Below are 16094 nucleotides of genomic sequence, written 5' to 3'. Positions count from 1 at the left end.
TATTTAAAGATTGCAATTACAAAAAAATATACAGTACATTACTCTATCTGTGCCCTTTTTTTTTTTTATTACAAAGCGATGTAATGTTTTCTCATATTAGTCAGAAACTGAGTTAACGCCTACATACTCTATAACATGAGTGTATCATATCAGTGATTGGTTGGATTTTTCTTTCTTTTTTTTTTTTTAAAGTCGATACTATCCATGTGACAAAGTTTCTATGTAATCTATTTAAGACTCTGGGTTACAGTAACTGCTACTAGCATAACGCTGCTGAAACTCCAAACAAACTGTTGGTGGTTGAGTGACCTTGTCATAGGAGAATGTTAAATTAATGGGAGTACTCCTTTAAATCCAGTTTAATACGGTAGCTGCCGGGTTAGCTCAGTTTGTAGAGCAGGTGCACACATATAGAGGATATAGAAGGTGTGTTTGACCAACCTGTGGCCCTTTAGCTGCACATCATTCCCCTTCTCTCTCCCGTTTAATTTCTTCAACTGTCCTGGGAAAATAAAAGGCCCAAAACTGCCCAAAAATATAATCTTAAAACAAAATCTAGTTTAATATAAAAAGTCTTCTGTGAAAATAGAAATAAAGTATAAATGTGACTAAAGAGTATTGAATGATTGATTGAAGAGTTCTCATGTCATCTGCATGGTCTGTCTATATTGTTCAGTCATAATCAATATATCAGCCACATCGAGTAATCCACAATAATGCACAATGGGGGGGGGGGGGGGGGGGACACACGATAGTTTCTACGCAGGAAGATGCCAGAACAGTGAGTCACATTACAATTACACAGTTGTTTTTAAAAATGTGTTTATACAAGCAAATAGTTCTTCTTCAAGCAAAGTCTGCTTACATGAAGTATTTGTATTTTCTTGCTTTTTAGCAACAGCTTGCTTCTCACACCCACAACAATTCAGGGAGATTCACAAAAGAATCCTGTTAGCTAGCCAACGTATTGGCAACGCTCTGTCCCTGCCTGTCTTCCCATGGGACATTGTGTCTCTACCGTCCTTGCAACATGGACGCAGGCAATTGACACAAAGAGAGAAACAGAAAAAATCCATAATAATCTTTCAGCATATTGTATTTTAAATGGTCTAGGAGAAAACGAGACGTCTGCACCGCCTCTTGACACTTTTTAGATTTTTAAAAATGTTCAGATAATCTTGCTGTGATTTGTAAATGTGCTGTATTTATATAGCGCTTTTCTAGTCTTAACGACTACTCAAAGCGCTTTTACATCATACATGAAACATTCACCATTCACACACTGTGGCCGAGGCTGCCGTACAAGGTGCCACCTGCTCATCAGATACACACTCGCACACATTCACACTCCGATGCACAGCACACTCGGGGTTCAGTGTCTTTCCCAGGGACACTTCAACATGCAGGGCCTGCAGGGCCAGGGATTGAACCACCAACCTTCAGATTGGCAGGCAACCGCTCTACCACTGAGCCAAAGCCGCCCCTTTGTCCAATCACAATAAGTTCAGAGAGCGGGCAAGAGAGAGGGTTCCCATGTGAAGAAGATGGAAGGCTGCCGGAGGAGGTCTCATTCAGGTTTTTTGCATTCTGCACATTGCTGCTCTAATACACCACAAAAACAACCAAACCTAAACAGCCCGATTATAAATCTCGGTAGGCCTGGTAAAAGCAGTCTATCGTCACATAAAGCGTCTCTACAGGGCCATTCCTCCCCTGGTTTCTACCTATTGCAATTTAAAATGTCACCTGCTTTGGTAAATGTGAGCATGGTCATGTACTACGTTACAAGAAAAATTAGGGAGTGTGGCTGCCGGACATGTGACTACAGCATGTCTGGTTTGTTATTCACTAATCATGAGGTATAAAAGCTGACAAAACACCACGGAAGCTGTCACCGGTGAGATGTGCTGCCACTCCAGTTTAACTAATTCGCCCTCTGGTCAACTGACTGAGCAGCTCTGGAAATAGATAAAGGCCACATCAAGTGATCATCAAATGATCAGCTTTGGATCTTAAAATAACAAATAGATGACAATACAGAGCAATAGTCATGAGGTTACCAAAATGTATTGGTTGAAAGTGACAGCTCATTAAAATACAACAAATGTCCAATCTTAGGTCATAAGCTGAATAATGGAAACTAAAATATTAATACAACATTAAAACAAAATAATAACAATTGGCTTAGAGAGGGGTCAACAAGAAAATAACCCAAAGTCTTTGTCTCAAATTTAATGCTGAAAGGAATAGGATTATTTGCTTTTTATCTAAGAGTTAGAGGCACTGTAGCGTCTGTGTGCAAAAACCGGCTGCTAGTAGTGAAAAACAACCCATTACTAATTATCGTGTGTGTGTGTGTGTGTGTGTGTGTGTGTGTGTGTGTGTGTGTCTGCATGTGTTAAAACAAACATAAAGACACCACTTACGCAAGAGGCAGATGACGCCAGAGGAACAGCTACAACAGTTGTAACACTTAGAACTAAACCACTGCCATTTTCAGAATAAACCTATTTGGAATTAACCTTAGTGTGTGTGTGTGTGTGTGTTGTGTGTGTGTGTGTGTGTGTGTTGTGTGGTGTGTGTGTGTGTGTGTGTGTGTGTGTGTGTTGCATATGTTTGTGTTGAGGAGTCAGACGATGTGAGTTGTGCGCTGTACAGTTCACTGCGTTACATTGGGAAACATCAGAAAATTCCATCTGAGAGGGGTGGGAACCTTGAAAAGAAAGACCAGGTTCCCCCTGAGCCGACTGACGACATCCAGCTGGAGTCCACTCCGTCACCACATCGTCACGGTCACACTGCCAGGATCCCCCGTCTCACCTGGACACCGTGAGTACACCCGGCTGCTGCTTATGTGTTATCACATGCAAGTGCATCTGGCTACATTGTGTGTGTGTGTGTGTGTGTGTGTGTGTGTGTGTGGTGTGCGTGCGTGTGTGTGTGCGTGTGTGCGTGTGTGCGCATATGTAGTATGTTTGTATGTACTTGTACATGTACATTATTTGTTGATATAATTAGTGTAATACTGTCTGCCGTTTATATTTACAAAACATATTTGTATACATTCTTGTAATGCAATATTTTTGCATTGTAGGATTTTTTACTTTTTTTTGCACTAATGCTTATATTTTTTAGTTTGAACGTACACTGTGTACAATATACAATCCGACGGCATCTTTAATTAATTTACAACGGCTTGAGATTCATCCAAAAATGCTCAAATAATCTATGAATAAACTTTTGAAATTGTATTATTAAATAAATATTATTTAGGTTTGCTAATATTTACACATAATCTGCCATAATTCAATAAGGAAATAAATCATGTAATAATCATAAAATATAGAAATACAAATGTATTTATTTTTTTATTTCTATTTTTTTGTGACCAAACGTTTTTATTTAAAAAGTGCAATTACAAAAAATATACAGTACATTACTATATTATCTGTACCCTTTTTTGTCACAAAACAAAGTAATGTTTTCTCATATTAGTCAGAAACTGAGTTAACGCCTACATACTCTATAACATGAGTGTATCATATCAGTGATTGGTTGGATTTTTCTTTCTTTTTTTTAAAGTCGATACTATCCATGTGACAAAGTTTCTATTTAATCCCAGATGATGTTTGATCTGTAACATTAGCATTGTGACTCACTGCATGACAATTACAACACTCCCATAGATTTTATGAATGGGATTGCCTTTCGATGACGCACTGATCCAAAGATTTGATAGTGTTAAAGAATTATGACTCGTCAGACGCTAGAGCAGAAGTGAAAATTAGCTTGTATCATGGAAACGATGGTTTAACTCTGCAACACAAATTCTCTGCACAAACCCAAGAGATTTTCTTCCTGTCTGACCAAACCCAGCTAAAACCGAAAAAGGAATAGCATAAAACAGTTATAATGTGGAGTAAAACCTAATTTTGTATGCAATAGAATATTTGAAATTAAGATGCAACAGAATATAAATTTGAATAACATATCTATTAACTACTACAGAAGACATTAGCAAATACAGTAGCTATATACCTGACTATATAATATATATATATATATATATATATATATATATATTATATATATATATTCTGTTTACTAGAGCATCATCTAATCAATCTAGTCAGGTATATAGCTACTGTATTTTGCTAATGTCTTCTGTAGTAGTTAATAGATATGTTATTCAAATTTATATTCTGTTGCATCTTAATTTCAAGTATCCATCCATTGTGTATAGATATATATATATATATATATAATATATATATATATATATATATATATATATATATCCCGGTAAAGATCAGATCTTAATGTGAATTAAAGTGCAGCCCCACCACTTAAAATCTAAATTCAGGGTTAAACGTGCTATCGCTCCTAAAACGTATCGACACGTCTTTAATACTTTGACTAACACCAGACAACTATTCTGTTAAGTTATTCATGTTTTATGACGAAAAAACAAGCCTATATTCGTAGTTGTGAATATTTAGTTGATAACTGTATTTTTGTTTGCATGTATCAATATTGTTAGTTATTAATGTGGCTGACCTCTGACATCAGTGGCTTTCCACCGTTTAAACAGGTGACTCATCTCTTTTGCTTCTGCTGGTAAACCCCGCCGTGTTAAATGTGAGTGCTCAGCGTGGGGGCGGGGTGCGTTTTGATGAATTCTTCTGATGTCACAAGTTTTACATTTTACTACAAAAAGGGTTCAAATTAACACTAGACGTCATTAACGTCTTAGCTGCTTGAGGACAACAACCTCAGAACATAGACAAGTCTCTCGAATTTAATATTTTAGTTTACCTCCATTAGTCTTAAAGAGCTTTCATATTTTGATGAGAAAAGTGGCATTTTTCCTTATTCTTACTGTGGTTGTTCTCCTCTCACACTCTACATCTTTTGCCTACTAGTGTTAAACCAAATACTTCTCACTGAGAGCTGAAAGCAACTCTCTCAAACAGCCCATTGGTTAGACACCACTTCACATTTTGTCGGCCGGTCTTTTATTATTAAACTTTTTGCATCTGTGCAGCCATCATGGTCCGCTTGGTATTGATGTTTGCTGTGGTTGTCATCGAATACGTTTATGGAATACTTCGACTACCTCCTCTGCCCATGGAAGGTAAGCATGACGTCTGTTGTGTAGATGCACGTATTGTTAATAACAGAATTAAACTCTTTAACCCAAATGTTGCTTTAACTGAAATAATTATGTTTCCCCTGCAGAAGGCTGCTATTTGGTGTCTCCAGAGGTGAATATATTAAGATTGGAGGGCGAGGCCGTAATACTCTCTTTCTCAATGTTCGAGAGAGTGCTTAAAAAACGCAAAATCGCCCCCCCAACAGCAACGTTCCTCATCACCAAGGACAATGGGACGGAGGGTGTGGCCTTTCAGGGTGAAGGGCGTGTACAGCAGCGTAATAAACAGCTGTGGATCCTCCCAGCTCAGGCCTCCGACTCAGGGAAATATATCTGCACGTACAGGTAGGCATTAACACTTTGTAAAAACTCATTTTTAATCCTGACCTGTATGGCCATGTTCATTATGCTCAGCTGAACTTCATTTGGAAATAGTGGCTTAAAGAAACCTTAGTCTTACTACCAATAAATGACAAGGCAAGCACAGTGTGTCAACTGAATAAATAAGTATTAATAAGCTAATAAAGAAAATCTACATATGTATATATATTATTTTGTGTCTCCTACTTTTTTTAACTGCTTGCTGTTACGTTAAACATTACATGGTAGGAAATGTGAAAATTAAATTCCTTTGATGTTCAGACAGAAAATGCACCAAATATCGCTTTTGTTACCTACTCTTAATTTTCTAAAGGTTGTCCTTGGTCTTGCCTCCCTCCATAGACGTTAATGAACTTAACTACAAACTGAACTACAAAAGTGCCTCTCTGAAACTAGCAGAGATTCAGTCTTCTTGCTTGCAGAGCAAATACATTGTTTTTACTACACCTTGGTCATCACTTTTGTCTCCAGAAATGAAACCTACTGTGTAACTGGGAGCATCACCCTACAAGTATACAAGTCCACTTCTGTTGACATGGAGAAGATGATCCACCCGTACCAAGCCATGGTGGGAGAGAGTCTGAGCGTCTCATGTCCGTCTCTGAGTGACTTCAACAACACAGACAGACTGGTAGAGTGGCACAAGGTGAGAGCAAAAACACTTATATGTATATACACTACCGGTCAAAAGTTTGGGTTCACTTACAAATTTCCATTTCACTCCATTATAGACAGGATAGCAGCTGATCTGAGTGGGTGGGGGGGGGTGATCTTTAATGCAATATCTACATTGCCCATTATCAGCAACCATTCATCCAATGTTATAAAGGCTCATTCTGTTTACTAATCTGATATCATTTAAAAAAAACTAACTAAGAAAAGATTGGACAACCCTTATGCAATTATGTGAGCACATAATGTAATCTGATTACTGCCCTGGTTAAAAAAACAACAACTGATCTCAGCTGGGATTCTGTCTATAATGGAGTGCAATGGAAATTTCTAAGTGACCCCAAACTTTTGACCGGTAGTGTATGTATATGTATATTGTTTATATCTTGTTCAGCACCAATAGTTCAATGATTGGATTTTTTTTAAACAAATTGTCTGCCCTTCACTCTGTTGCACAATTTCAACTTTGTGATTTCAAGTGAGTAAGTCAACTTTATTCATTTAGCACCTTTCACAGACAAGAAGGGAGCTTTACAGTAAAAACAAATAAAACAGCAACACATTAAATACTTAGCCATGTTGCTAGTTAAAAGCTTGTCTCAAAAGATGTCTTGATTTTTTTTTTTAAGTTTCCACAGAATCCAATTTCAACAAAAGGCTGACTAGAAATTAGTGTGTTTTGAACCAGAACCTTTTGTTTCTGTTTTACTGTTAACTGGTTTTAACCGGTTTCCAATATAAATCAGTTTTAAGGAATTTCTAAAATCAAATGTCCTAATTTCCTAATTTAGTTCAGCTTCTTTTTTTTCTTTCCAAATATTGACTTTCATTTTACTTATACTTTGCTTTTTTATTTGATTCATTCCCAGTGGGGAAATTACAATTTTAGAAAGTTACTCAACTTGTTTTAGGAAAAGAAGACTTTTCAAAATAATAATAAATAAATAATGAATCAATTAATAGAAGACAAAAACTACTTACTAAGATGATGTTTTTTTAGCATTGACACTTTGTCGAGTCAATTTTATTCCTGTTGCTCAGAATCAAAGGTTTGTTTCAGAGCTTTACAATGTGCACACTGTAACATGTTGAACCACTTCGTATGGAAAACTGTGCCACAACTCATGTAGTCTCAACAGAAAAATGATAAAGCTAACGGCAAAATCTATTTACCATAGTGAGATATTGTGATGTCTGTCATCGGGAGAGGGGAGAGGAGCAACAGTACACTTAGGTAGAAGGAGATTATTTCCATCAAAGTTGTTATTTTTACGAGCTTACGGTACAGGTCTAACATCAAAACCTCATCTAACACTGTAACACACTAAACGTCCTCCCATTGTATGGATAAAAAAAAAAATTATTAATTTGTTTATTAGTCTCCAATGGGGAAATTACTGCACTACACTCTGTGTACACACTTTTTGTTAGTACTCACACACAGGCCTGAAATACACACTCTAGGGGTGGGCGGATCGATCTAAATATCGATAGTATCGATGCCAACGCTGGTATTGGTATTTGATCGATACAACTGTAATTGAATCGATATTTTAATTTAGATAGCTCTCCTCTACGTTCACTATATTTTGCTTGTGTCTTCCACCTTCCTGAGCAAACGCCGCTTTCACATCTCGGCCCACATTGCTCCTCCTCCCCCTCCTGCTCCTCTGCTGCGATTCGTTGTTGTGTCGTCACGTGACTCACTGACACAACGGGCAGAGGAGCAGCGAGACCGATAGCACGTTGAATGAGAGATCAGGATGGCCGAGAGGAAGAGAAGCGTTGTGTGGAGCTAATTTACGGCACTAAATGATAATACTGCAACTTGTGATACGTGTAAAAAGAGCATTCGATACTGTGGCAACACTACAAACCTATACAAACACTTAAAAACACACGACAAGGAAAATGCTGATCTACAAAAACGAAGAAATGAGGAGGGAACTCAATCCACTTCCATTTGATTTTAAAACCAGAAAAAAGGGAGAATGTTTTGTTATCCTTTATTTTTTTAAAAGGCTGTAAAATTTGGTTTGTATTAATTCTACAGTGCCTAATAACTAATAATTTTGTGCACTTCAATACATTAATAAAAAAATATTGCCTAAAGAATTGATCATTCATTCACCTCAGAAATAATGAAATGCTCTCCCCTACACAAAAGTATTTTTTTAAGTAAAAAGTATCGTATTGGTATCGGCAATACGGACCCTATATGTATTTGGTATCGGATCGATACCAAATTTTGCAGTATCGCCCACCACTAACACACTCATACTCAGGACCTATACATGCTCTAATGGAGAGATGTCAGAGTGAGTGGGCTGTCAGCTGAACCAGCGCCCTGAGCAGTCGGGGGGGGGGGGGGGGGGGGGTACGGTGCCTTGCTCAAGGGCACCCGGCAGTGCCCAGGAGGTGAACTGGCATCTCTCCAGCCACCAATCCACGCTCCCAACTTTTTGGGTCCATACGGTGTTTTGAACCGGTGACCCTCCGGTTCCCAACCCAACTCCCTATGGACTGAGCTACTGCCCCCCCCTAATACTTCAAACTTAAAAAACTCACACAGCATCAGTTATGTAAGATTAAATCCTTTGAGTGTTAGTGCCTCGTTTCTTCCCTTTGTGTGACGCAGTGTTTTGCTTCCTGACAGGACTCCCCCCCTCAGCTGGGCAGAGCGGGTTCCTTCCTCCAGAGCAGAGGTAGACTCATCATTCCTGCTGTGACGCGATCCCACGCGGGCGTCTACACCTGCAAGCTCAGAGCGCTCATCAGCGGCCAGCAGTACAAAGTCAGCCGCACCATCAAGCTCGATGTGGAAGGTGGGTGGTGGCACACAGACCCGTCGCCAGACCTCAGTCTTAAGGGGGGCTAATGAAATGCATGGGAGGGCACACTTATTATTAGCCTACAGTACGTATACTTAAAATAATTGTATACTCTATTCACGCAGCACGTAATCATCACGTTAAACATAACCAACAGCAATATGACCAGATAGCCTGTAGCCTACACCACATTACATAGAAGTAATTTTATGAATATCCATAAAACACTTGACTATACAACATATTAGATGTATTACCAGTAGCATCTCTCAAACATTGCATTTTAAAGCAGTCAACAGAGATACATGCATTGGCACAACACATGTTAGTCTTTTATGAATGGCCAAACTGACGGGTGTGGGCTGAATTAGATCTGAAACATTACAGGTTATATTTTAAAACCTAATTATGAATATTATAAATAAATAAACAAGGGTTGGCCCTTGTTAAGTAATACTTATTAGTGCAGCTGTACGAGTATATACAGCCTGCACATACCGCTCTATATGTTTTGTGGATTTATGTAAATACCTCTCCAGTCATATTTAATTTCTGCTCTGTTTAATCATAAACATAAAAAAACTAACTTAAAAAAAAGTACATATTGATTTCAAAAAAATCCACAAATTGAGTCAGTACAACACCACATTTTTTAAACATAGAAATAATACTAAATGCTGCTGTAATTACAGGATCTTTAGTAAAAATCATATCCATTAATCAACTGGATATCTTAGTTTTCTTCATCGCTTTCTCAATTTTTAGCGTGGTCTGCCCTCTACTGGCCTAATATGTGCAACACACTGACTTAATAATAATTTATTTTGTAATTTATACTGTTGATCCCCATTGGGGAAATTACAATGCACACTCATTTTGTTAGTAATCACTACACATAGGTCTGAAATACACACACATGCTCAGGACCTATACATGCTCTAATGGAGAGATGTCAGAGGGGGGGGGCTGCCAGCTGGACCAGCGCCCTGAGCGGTTGGGGGGGTATGGTGCCTTGCTCAAGGGCACCTGGCAGTGCCCAGGAGGTGAAGTGGCATCTCTCCAGCTACCAAGCCACACTCTGTGCTTTGGTCCATACGGGGACTTGAACCGATGACCCTCCGGTTCCCATCCAACTCCCTACTGCCCCCCCCCCCTTTAGCCACAGGGACCGTACCACTCAATCTCACACAAGATGCACAAAGAGAAACAGAACTCCACAAAAACCCTGTTACCTGGAATGATTTATTATGAACGTGTCATGGCTCTTTGTGAGTGTTCACCCCTGTCTTACTGTGTGTGAAGGTCTAGATCCTGTAACCTCAACTACCACCACCACCATCACCACCATCACCACCCCCACCATCACCACCCCCACCAGTGTACCTGACCTCTCCATGATGGCTAACCCAGGGCTAATCAGCAGCAGCAGCGGCACCATTCACAGTGAGTTCTTCTTCTACTTTATCCCTTGCGTTGTCTTCCCGTTAATCATGAACTTGCCCTTTGAGGCCAAAATTGAATTTTTCCGATATTTTTGTAATTTCTTTCTGATTTATTTGTCACTTTTTCCATGTTTTTGTCTCTTTTTTAAAAACCTGAGCTAGTTTAATAATAGGTTTTACACTTATTCTTGGAATTCATGGCCTACAAACCTCACTTATATCAAATTATACATGAGTTTTTAGTTAAAAAGACAGGAATTATGAATTATTTTGACTAATAGTTAAGATCAGAGGATGTTGAGTGGATCTCAGATGGGTAGATGTCAAAGTTAAGTCCGGATACTGTTTTGAAAAATAATTCAAATTCTATAACATTAAATAAAACACCCAAAAAATTCAATGACAGTAATCATCAATTTACCTGAAGAACGTCGTATGGAATCATCCATGTTATTTTGGAGCAATCTGATTGAAAGAAATCTAATATTTCTCATGTAAAACACTTGGAAATGGGTCAAGTTGACCCGAGGGCAACACAAGGGTTAAAGAATATGAATTACCCTGTAGGGACAATAAAATTGATCCTTCCGATTTAATGTGTTTCCTTACGTCCTAGCTCCAGTGATCCGACCACCTGTGATCGTCTCGCCACTGAATGGAACCATTTTTGAAAGTGTGCATGGTGAGTAATAAAAATAATTACTAATATATCTTGTGCTTATATTTAAAATGATTTAATGAATAGAAAGCATATTTGGAATCTGTTAAGGTGTAATGCTGATTTCCCTGCTTTTAGGTTCGGGAGTGGAGCTGGTTTGCAAGGTGTTCACTGAATGTCAAATGACAGAATCCACTCTGGTCACATGGCTGGTCAACGACCAATCGGTGGAGTCCTCATACATGGACAGACGGGCTCTGCAAGGGGGAAAGAGGTAATTGCTGATTGGTTTTTGGTAGATATTTCTGATCAGTGCTGACACCTGTGGTAAAACCACGGAAGGTCTGGTCAGGAGTTCAAGTATCTCAGTTTCAGTCTTACTGCCATCTTCAGGATGTAACAAGTATTGCATTCCTTATTCACTTTATAGAAATGTTTTGGGATTTATCAACACATTTATAGTTTTTTATTGGTAATAATAATCACAAATTACATGGATTTTACTCGAAAATAACAGTTTAGCCTAACAAAGACATTTATTTTAAGTAAACTGAACATTAAAAAACTATTTAAAGTCCACAAACCCCCTTATTCATTTTTTTTGAGTACACTAGTTTAGGGTTAAGGGAATATCAACTTAATCTAACTTTAACCAGTGTCAGGCTTATTGTTGCCCCTAGTTTGACTCGCAGGATGTGGACTGTGGCTGAAAGCCTGCAATTAGCCGTGTATTTCAAGTGACTGAACTGATGAAGATTTGGATCATGTGATGAGGCAGGCCTGGCTGATTGGTTTATCTGGTAAATGGTTGTAAAGCTATACAAAGAAGATGTATTTATTTTGTGGGGATTTAGCCATTTTAATGCAAGGGCCCGCCTCTCTATGTGCAAACGTTCAACCAAAAACAAGTTCTCTCCTAAAACTATTTTGCAAAGCTACCGTAGCTGCATGCTGGGCTTATCCCCCCCCCCCCTAGACGATTGTGAGTGGTCCCCCCTCCCCTCTATAGCAGAATGATAATGGACACACGCCGTGGAGATAGGTCTGGCTATGTGAGACTGTGTTGCCCCCCAAAAGAGATCAAGCCAAATTGCAAGCAGTAAATAATGCACTTTGATGCCCCCACCTGGCAGAGAAAGATGAAAACATGATTTAAGATTAGTTTGAAAACTACAATCAAACTTGAAAACTTTGAACTGTTTGTCTTTTCAAGATGCATACCGAAATATTTGAATTAGGCTTTTTACACTGTAGACATAGTTAAGAAATGACTAAACACTAATACTCAAAACACTATTAGAAGTAATACTACCTGTTCAATTAGTTGCTACCACCTGGATTGTACCTTCTTGATACTGTCTGTCCCTTTCTGAGTGCTAGGATTTCCAACTTGTGATTAAAGCGTATTTACATCTTGTCTAGTTTCAGCCATGAGTTACAACTTCAATCATACCATGCTAACAAATGTCTGTCTCAATGCTTCCAGGGTGACCCGGGTGTCTGAAGGCTGCCAGATTGAGTTGAGGCTAGTTATTGTAGCGATAACAGAACAAGACGTGAAGACAGAGCTCAAATGTGTCACTCAGAACCAAGGAGGTAGACAGGAAGTGGTCACGCAGCTTCAACTAGAGGGTGAGTTGTGTGTTTGTGTGTACATACAGTGTGTGAATGAGAGAGCCCTACAAAACATTTTTGTCACTGAGTATATTGGACATATTAACCGGTATGTTGTATTTCTTTTATTGGGCTATCTGTGTTGATTATGATGACATTGTACGTGACATTGTACTTACTAAAGTAACTGCTGAGATCTGGGACTACAGCACTATACGCCAGACAGCACAAGAAACAAGCAGTCAGACAATAAGACTGTAAACAAGCCAGCAGTTTAGCCAGATTTCCTAAACCATTACATGGAGTGTGGCTGTAATCCATTTTTCCACAGTTGTATGTGGATAACACGGAAAGCATGTAAGGTCAAAGTATCCATGTTAAACTGTGATGGATGTTTATAATGGACGGTTTGGGTAATATTTTAATGTTTGCCCTCCTTACATAAGTTTGGCTTAAGCTGGAGGTTTGGTTGAAACCAGTCTGATTGTCTGACTGCTTTTGCTTCGGACCAAAACCTTCTTTAACAATGAAGCCGCGTTCCAATATCTCTGTAAATAACCAGCTGCAAAGTATCCTAACCACTAGCCAATTAAAGGTCTGATTCACTTAAATGTCCTTAGCGTTGATCAAGACGACCAGAAGCCTTTGTATAAATACGTTCATTTACCTTGGTCTCTCTCTTCACAGACTCCACATTTACGTGGCTGGTGGTAGCTGTGGTGGCCGTGTCCTGCTTCCTGGCTGTGGTTTCTGCATTCCTCTATGTCCTCTTCAAACCTAAAAAGAAAAGGGATTACTTTCTGGCACGGCAAAACAGCACCTTCTAACACACACACTCCATTTGCGGTTACATCCAATTAGTCTGTCATACATTGTGTGCATGTGATGACGTGCAGTGGCACCACAAGTACCTGTTATTCAACTCTCCTTTTACAGGGATTCAGTGTTTTAGAACCAGTAGCTGCATTGTTACTTTTGAATGATATTGGATGTGTTTATGTGGCAAATTACATGCGTTTGGTTATTTAGTTGTAGCCATTGTAAAAGTTCTCTTTTGTATCTTTTTCTAAATATAGAAAAAAAATGTATTCTAACAGTTATTGATTATATTTTATTTTATTAACTTGACAGCACTTATACGTGTATTCACAACAAGTTCAAGAACAATGTTTGTGCATTTCCTGTATTTCCCCTTTAAAATTGGCTAGTAAAAAGCCTGTGTGGCTAGTGAATTTTAAAATCCCCCTGCAACAGTTGCTAGTGGCCAAAAACGTTGCCCTGCATGTATACAACATTAATTTCAATGTGAAGTAGTTTCATTTGTTTGTTTTGTCTTTCAAACCCTCCGATAAATAACGCACACCCAGTGGCCACTCAGACAACGTCAGAGATTTCTTACGTTTTGTCTATCCCAGTTACAAACACGAAAGGGGAAGACCATTGGAAACAGTTAAGTGTAGTCCAACAGTCCAGTTCAAAACCACTGCCTCAATGATAAACATAGTTAAATGAATGTGTTGATCAAAACTCAACATTATCTTTGTAAAGGTAGACTTTACAGCTGAGCTGTTGCAATGGATTTTAATAAATTGTGTAGCTGTGCCCAATAAAGTGGCTACTGTGTGTGTGTGTGTGTGTGGTGTAAATGTAATAAATGTTCTCAACTAAGCATCTATTACAGTACAGTTCATTTGAAAATCTGCACACTGACATGGCAAACTATACTAAAAAAAATGGTGTGAAAAAATACTTGTCTCTCATAAAGAGAAGTCTATATAAATATATATATATATATATATATATATATATATATATATATATATATATATATATATATATATATATATATATACTATAAACTTAACTTTATTAATCCTTTTGGGATGACTCCCGCAAGGAAATTGAAATTTCCAGCATCAGTTTTTAGCAAGAAGAATACAGTACAGAAAAAGACAGTTTAAAGATAACAGTAATAATAATAACAATAAAAACTTTTGGCTATAAAAAGACATTTACCAGAAATTATCTGTCAAGTGTCAGTGTCGAGTCAAGTGTTCAAGTGTCCAGGTATTTATGTGTATGTGTATTTATTGTCCTCTCTGCCCTAGTTCCTCCTCCTATGTATAGTTATAGTTATACACACACATATACACACACACTAAATAATTGTTGCCATAGTTTAATATTAAGTATATAATAGCGTTGAGGGCTAAAATCTAACAATGCATAATTTTCTGTGGGTAATGAATACATTACTTATTGTGTTTAAATACACTCTCTGAAGCACAGCTGAATAAATGTATGATGCTAAAACCTGAAACTAACAAAGTCAAGAAGCTACTCTACTATCTGTTTTACATTTGATCTTCTTTTGCATGATTTACCATTGTGGAAGACCCATCATTCATCATCAGTACAGTGCAGTAAGGTCACCATTGAGCACCACAGAAGTCTCTAGAAACACATCCATCCATCGTTTAAACCACATCCTCTCTGTGGTTGTGTGGGCCTGTCCCATGGTGCACGGAGTAAAAGGCAGAACACAGCCACACCAACATGTGATTTGGAGTTTCCCACATCACCTTACCTGTATCGAGACTGTGGGAGGAAACAGGAGCACACAGAGGAATCCCACGCAGACATGGAGAAAACATGTAAACTCCACACAGAAAGGCCTCCACCCAACGTCTGAGCCACCCTTCACAGACACAGAAAGAGAACTATTCATATGTAGAATTGTTCCAGTTTACTCTGCAGCACTAACAGCATCATCACAAAGTGATTAGTGAATAAAATCAAACTGAAACAGAATAACTAGTGTTATAAAACACGAACTTCTACATACATTTAGACATAAAGCGGGAAGGATTTACAGAAAGAGTTTCATAGTTAAAGCCGTGATGACTTACACCGGTATTTATTTAACAAGTCTAAGTTATGGGTGTTTGTTTTGGGTTAAGGATAGTTTGATCAGTTCAGATGCAGATGTTGATCTCAAGTTGCTTCCCTGTGTGGCCACAAGAGGTCTCAGCATGGCAGCGTTGTAAATGGAGCCTCCATGACAACACTACATACAATAAACCATGAGTTATAGCTGCACTTTTCAAACTGGGATAGTAAGTGCGGCAAAGGATAAATCTGGCAATCTAACAAAACAGTGTGGACACAAAACTAATTGTATATCATGTGAATATGAATTATGAATGTATATTAATGAGTGTCCTCTAAACAAAGCAAATGCTCTTAGCAGTGTGAGAGATCTTTGTACGGTGGGAATCCTTTGAACAGCAGGATCCAGGCAGCTCTCCTCCCACTTATTGCTCAAGGGATTAGGACACATGCTG

The 16094-nt window shown here is 38.4% G+C and overlaps 1 protein-coding gene across 1 annotated transcript; it reads left to right on the top strand.

Annotated features, from left to right (window-relative positions):
• The first annotated feature begins 2614 nt into the window (after positions 1–2614).
• LOC116697892 (interleukin-1 receptor type 2) lies at positions 2615–13753 on the top strand. Its single transcript, XM_032529494.1, has 10 exons — positions 2615–2833; positions 5045–5134; positions 5239–5497; positions 6005–6179; positions 8862–9030; positions 10339–10479; positions 11095–11160; positions 11275–11410; positions 12623–12768; positions 13438–13753. The coding sequence occupies exons 2-10, from the start codon at positions 5050–5052 to the stop codon at positions 13575–13577; spliced, it is 1317 nt and encodes a 438-aa protein (XP_032385385.1). The 5' UTR covers positions 2615–2833; positions 5045–5049; the 3' UTR covers positions 13578–13753.
• Positions 13754–16094: the final 2341 nt, after the last annotated feature.

Source organism: Etheostoma spectabile, chromosome 11 (genome assembly GCF_008692095.1).
Source record: "Etheostoma spectabile isolate EspeVRDwgs_2016 chromosome 11, UIUC_Espe_1.0, whole genome shotgun sequence".
Lineage (NCBI taxonomy): Eukaryota > Metazoa > Chordata > Actinopteri > Perciformes > Percidae > Etheostoma > Etheostoma spectabile.
The sequence above is the reverse complement of the archived record's forward strand: the minus strand, read 5'-3'. Positions and strand labels throughout refer to the sequence as shown.

Bases quoted from the DNA above. Each gene is read 5' to 3' on its own strand.
- LOC116697892 (XM_032529494.1), top strand. From the start codon at position 5,050: ATGGTCCGCTTGGTATTGATGTTTGCTGTGGTTGTCATCGAATACGTT. The intron at 10,480-11,094 runs GTGAGTTCTTCT...CTTACGTCCTAG, and splicing joins CAGCAGCGGCACCATTCACA to CTCCAGTGATCCGACCACCT. The intron at 11,411-12,622 runs GTAATTGCTGAT...CAATGCTTCCAG, and splicing joins GCTCTGCAAGGGGGAAAGAG to GGTGACCCGGGTGTCTGAAG.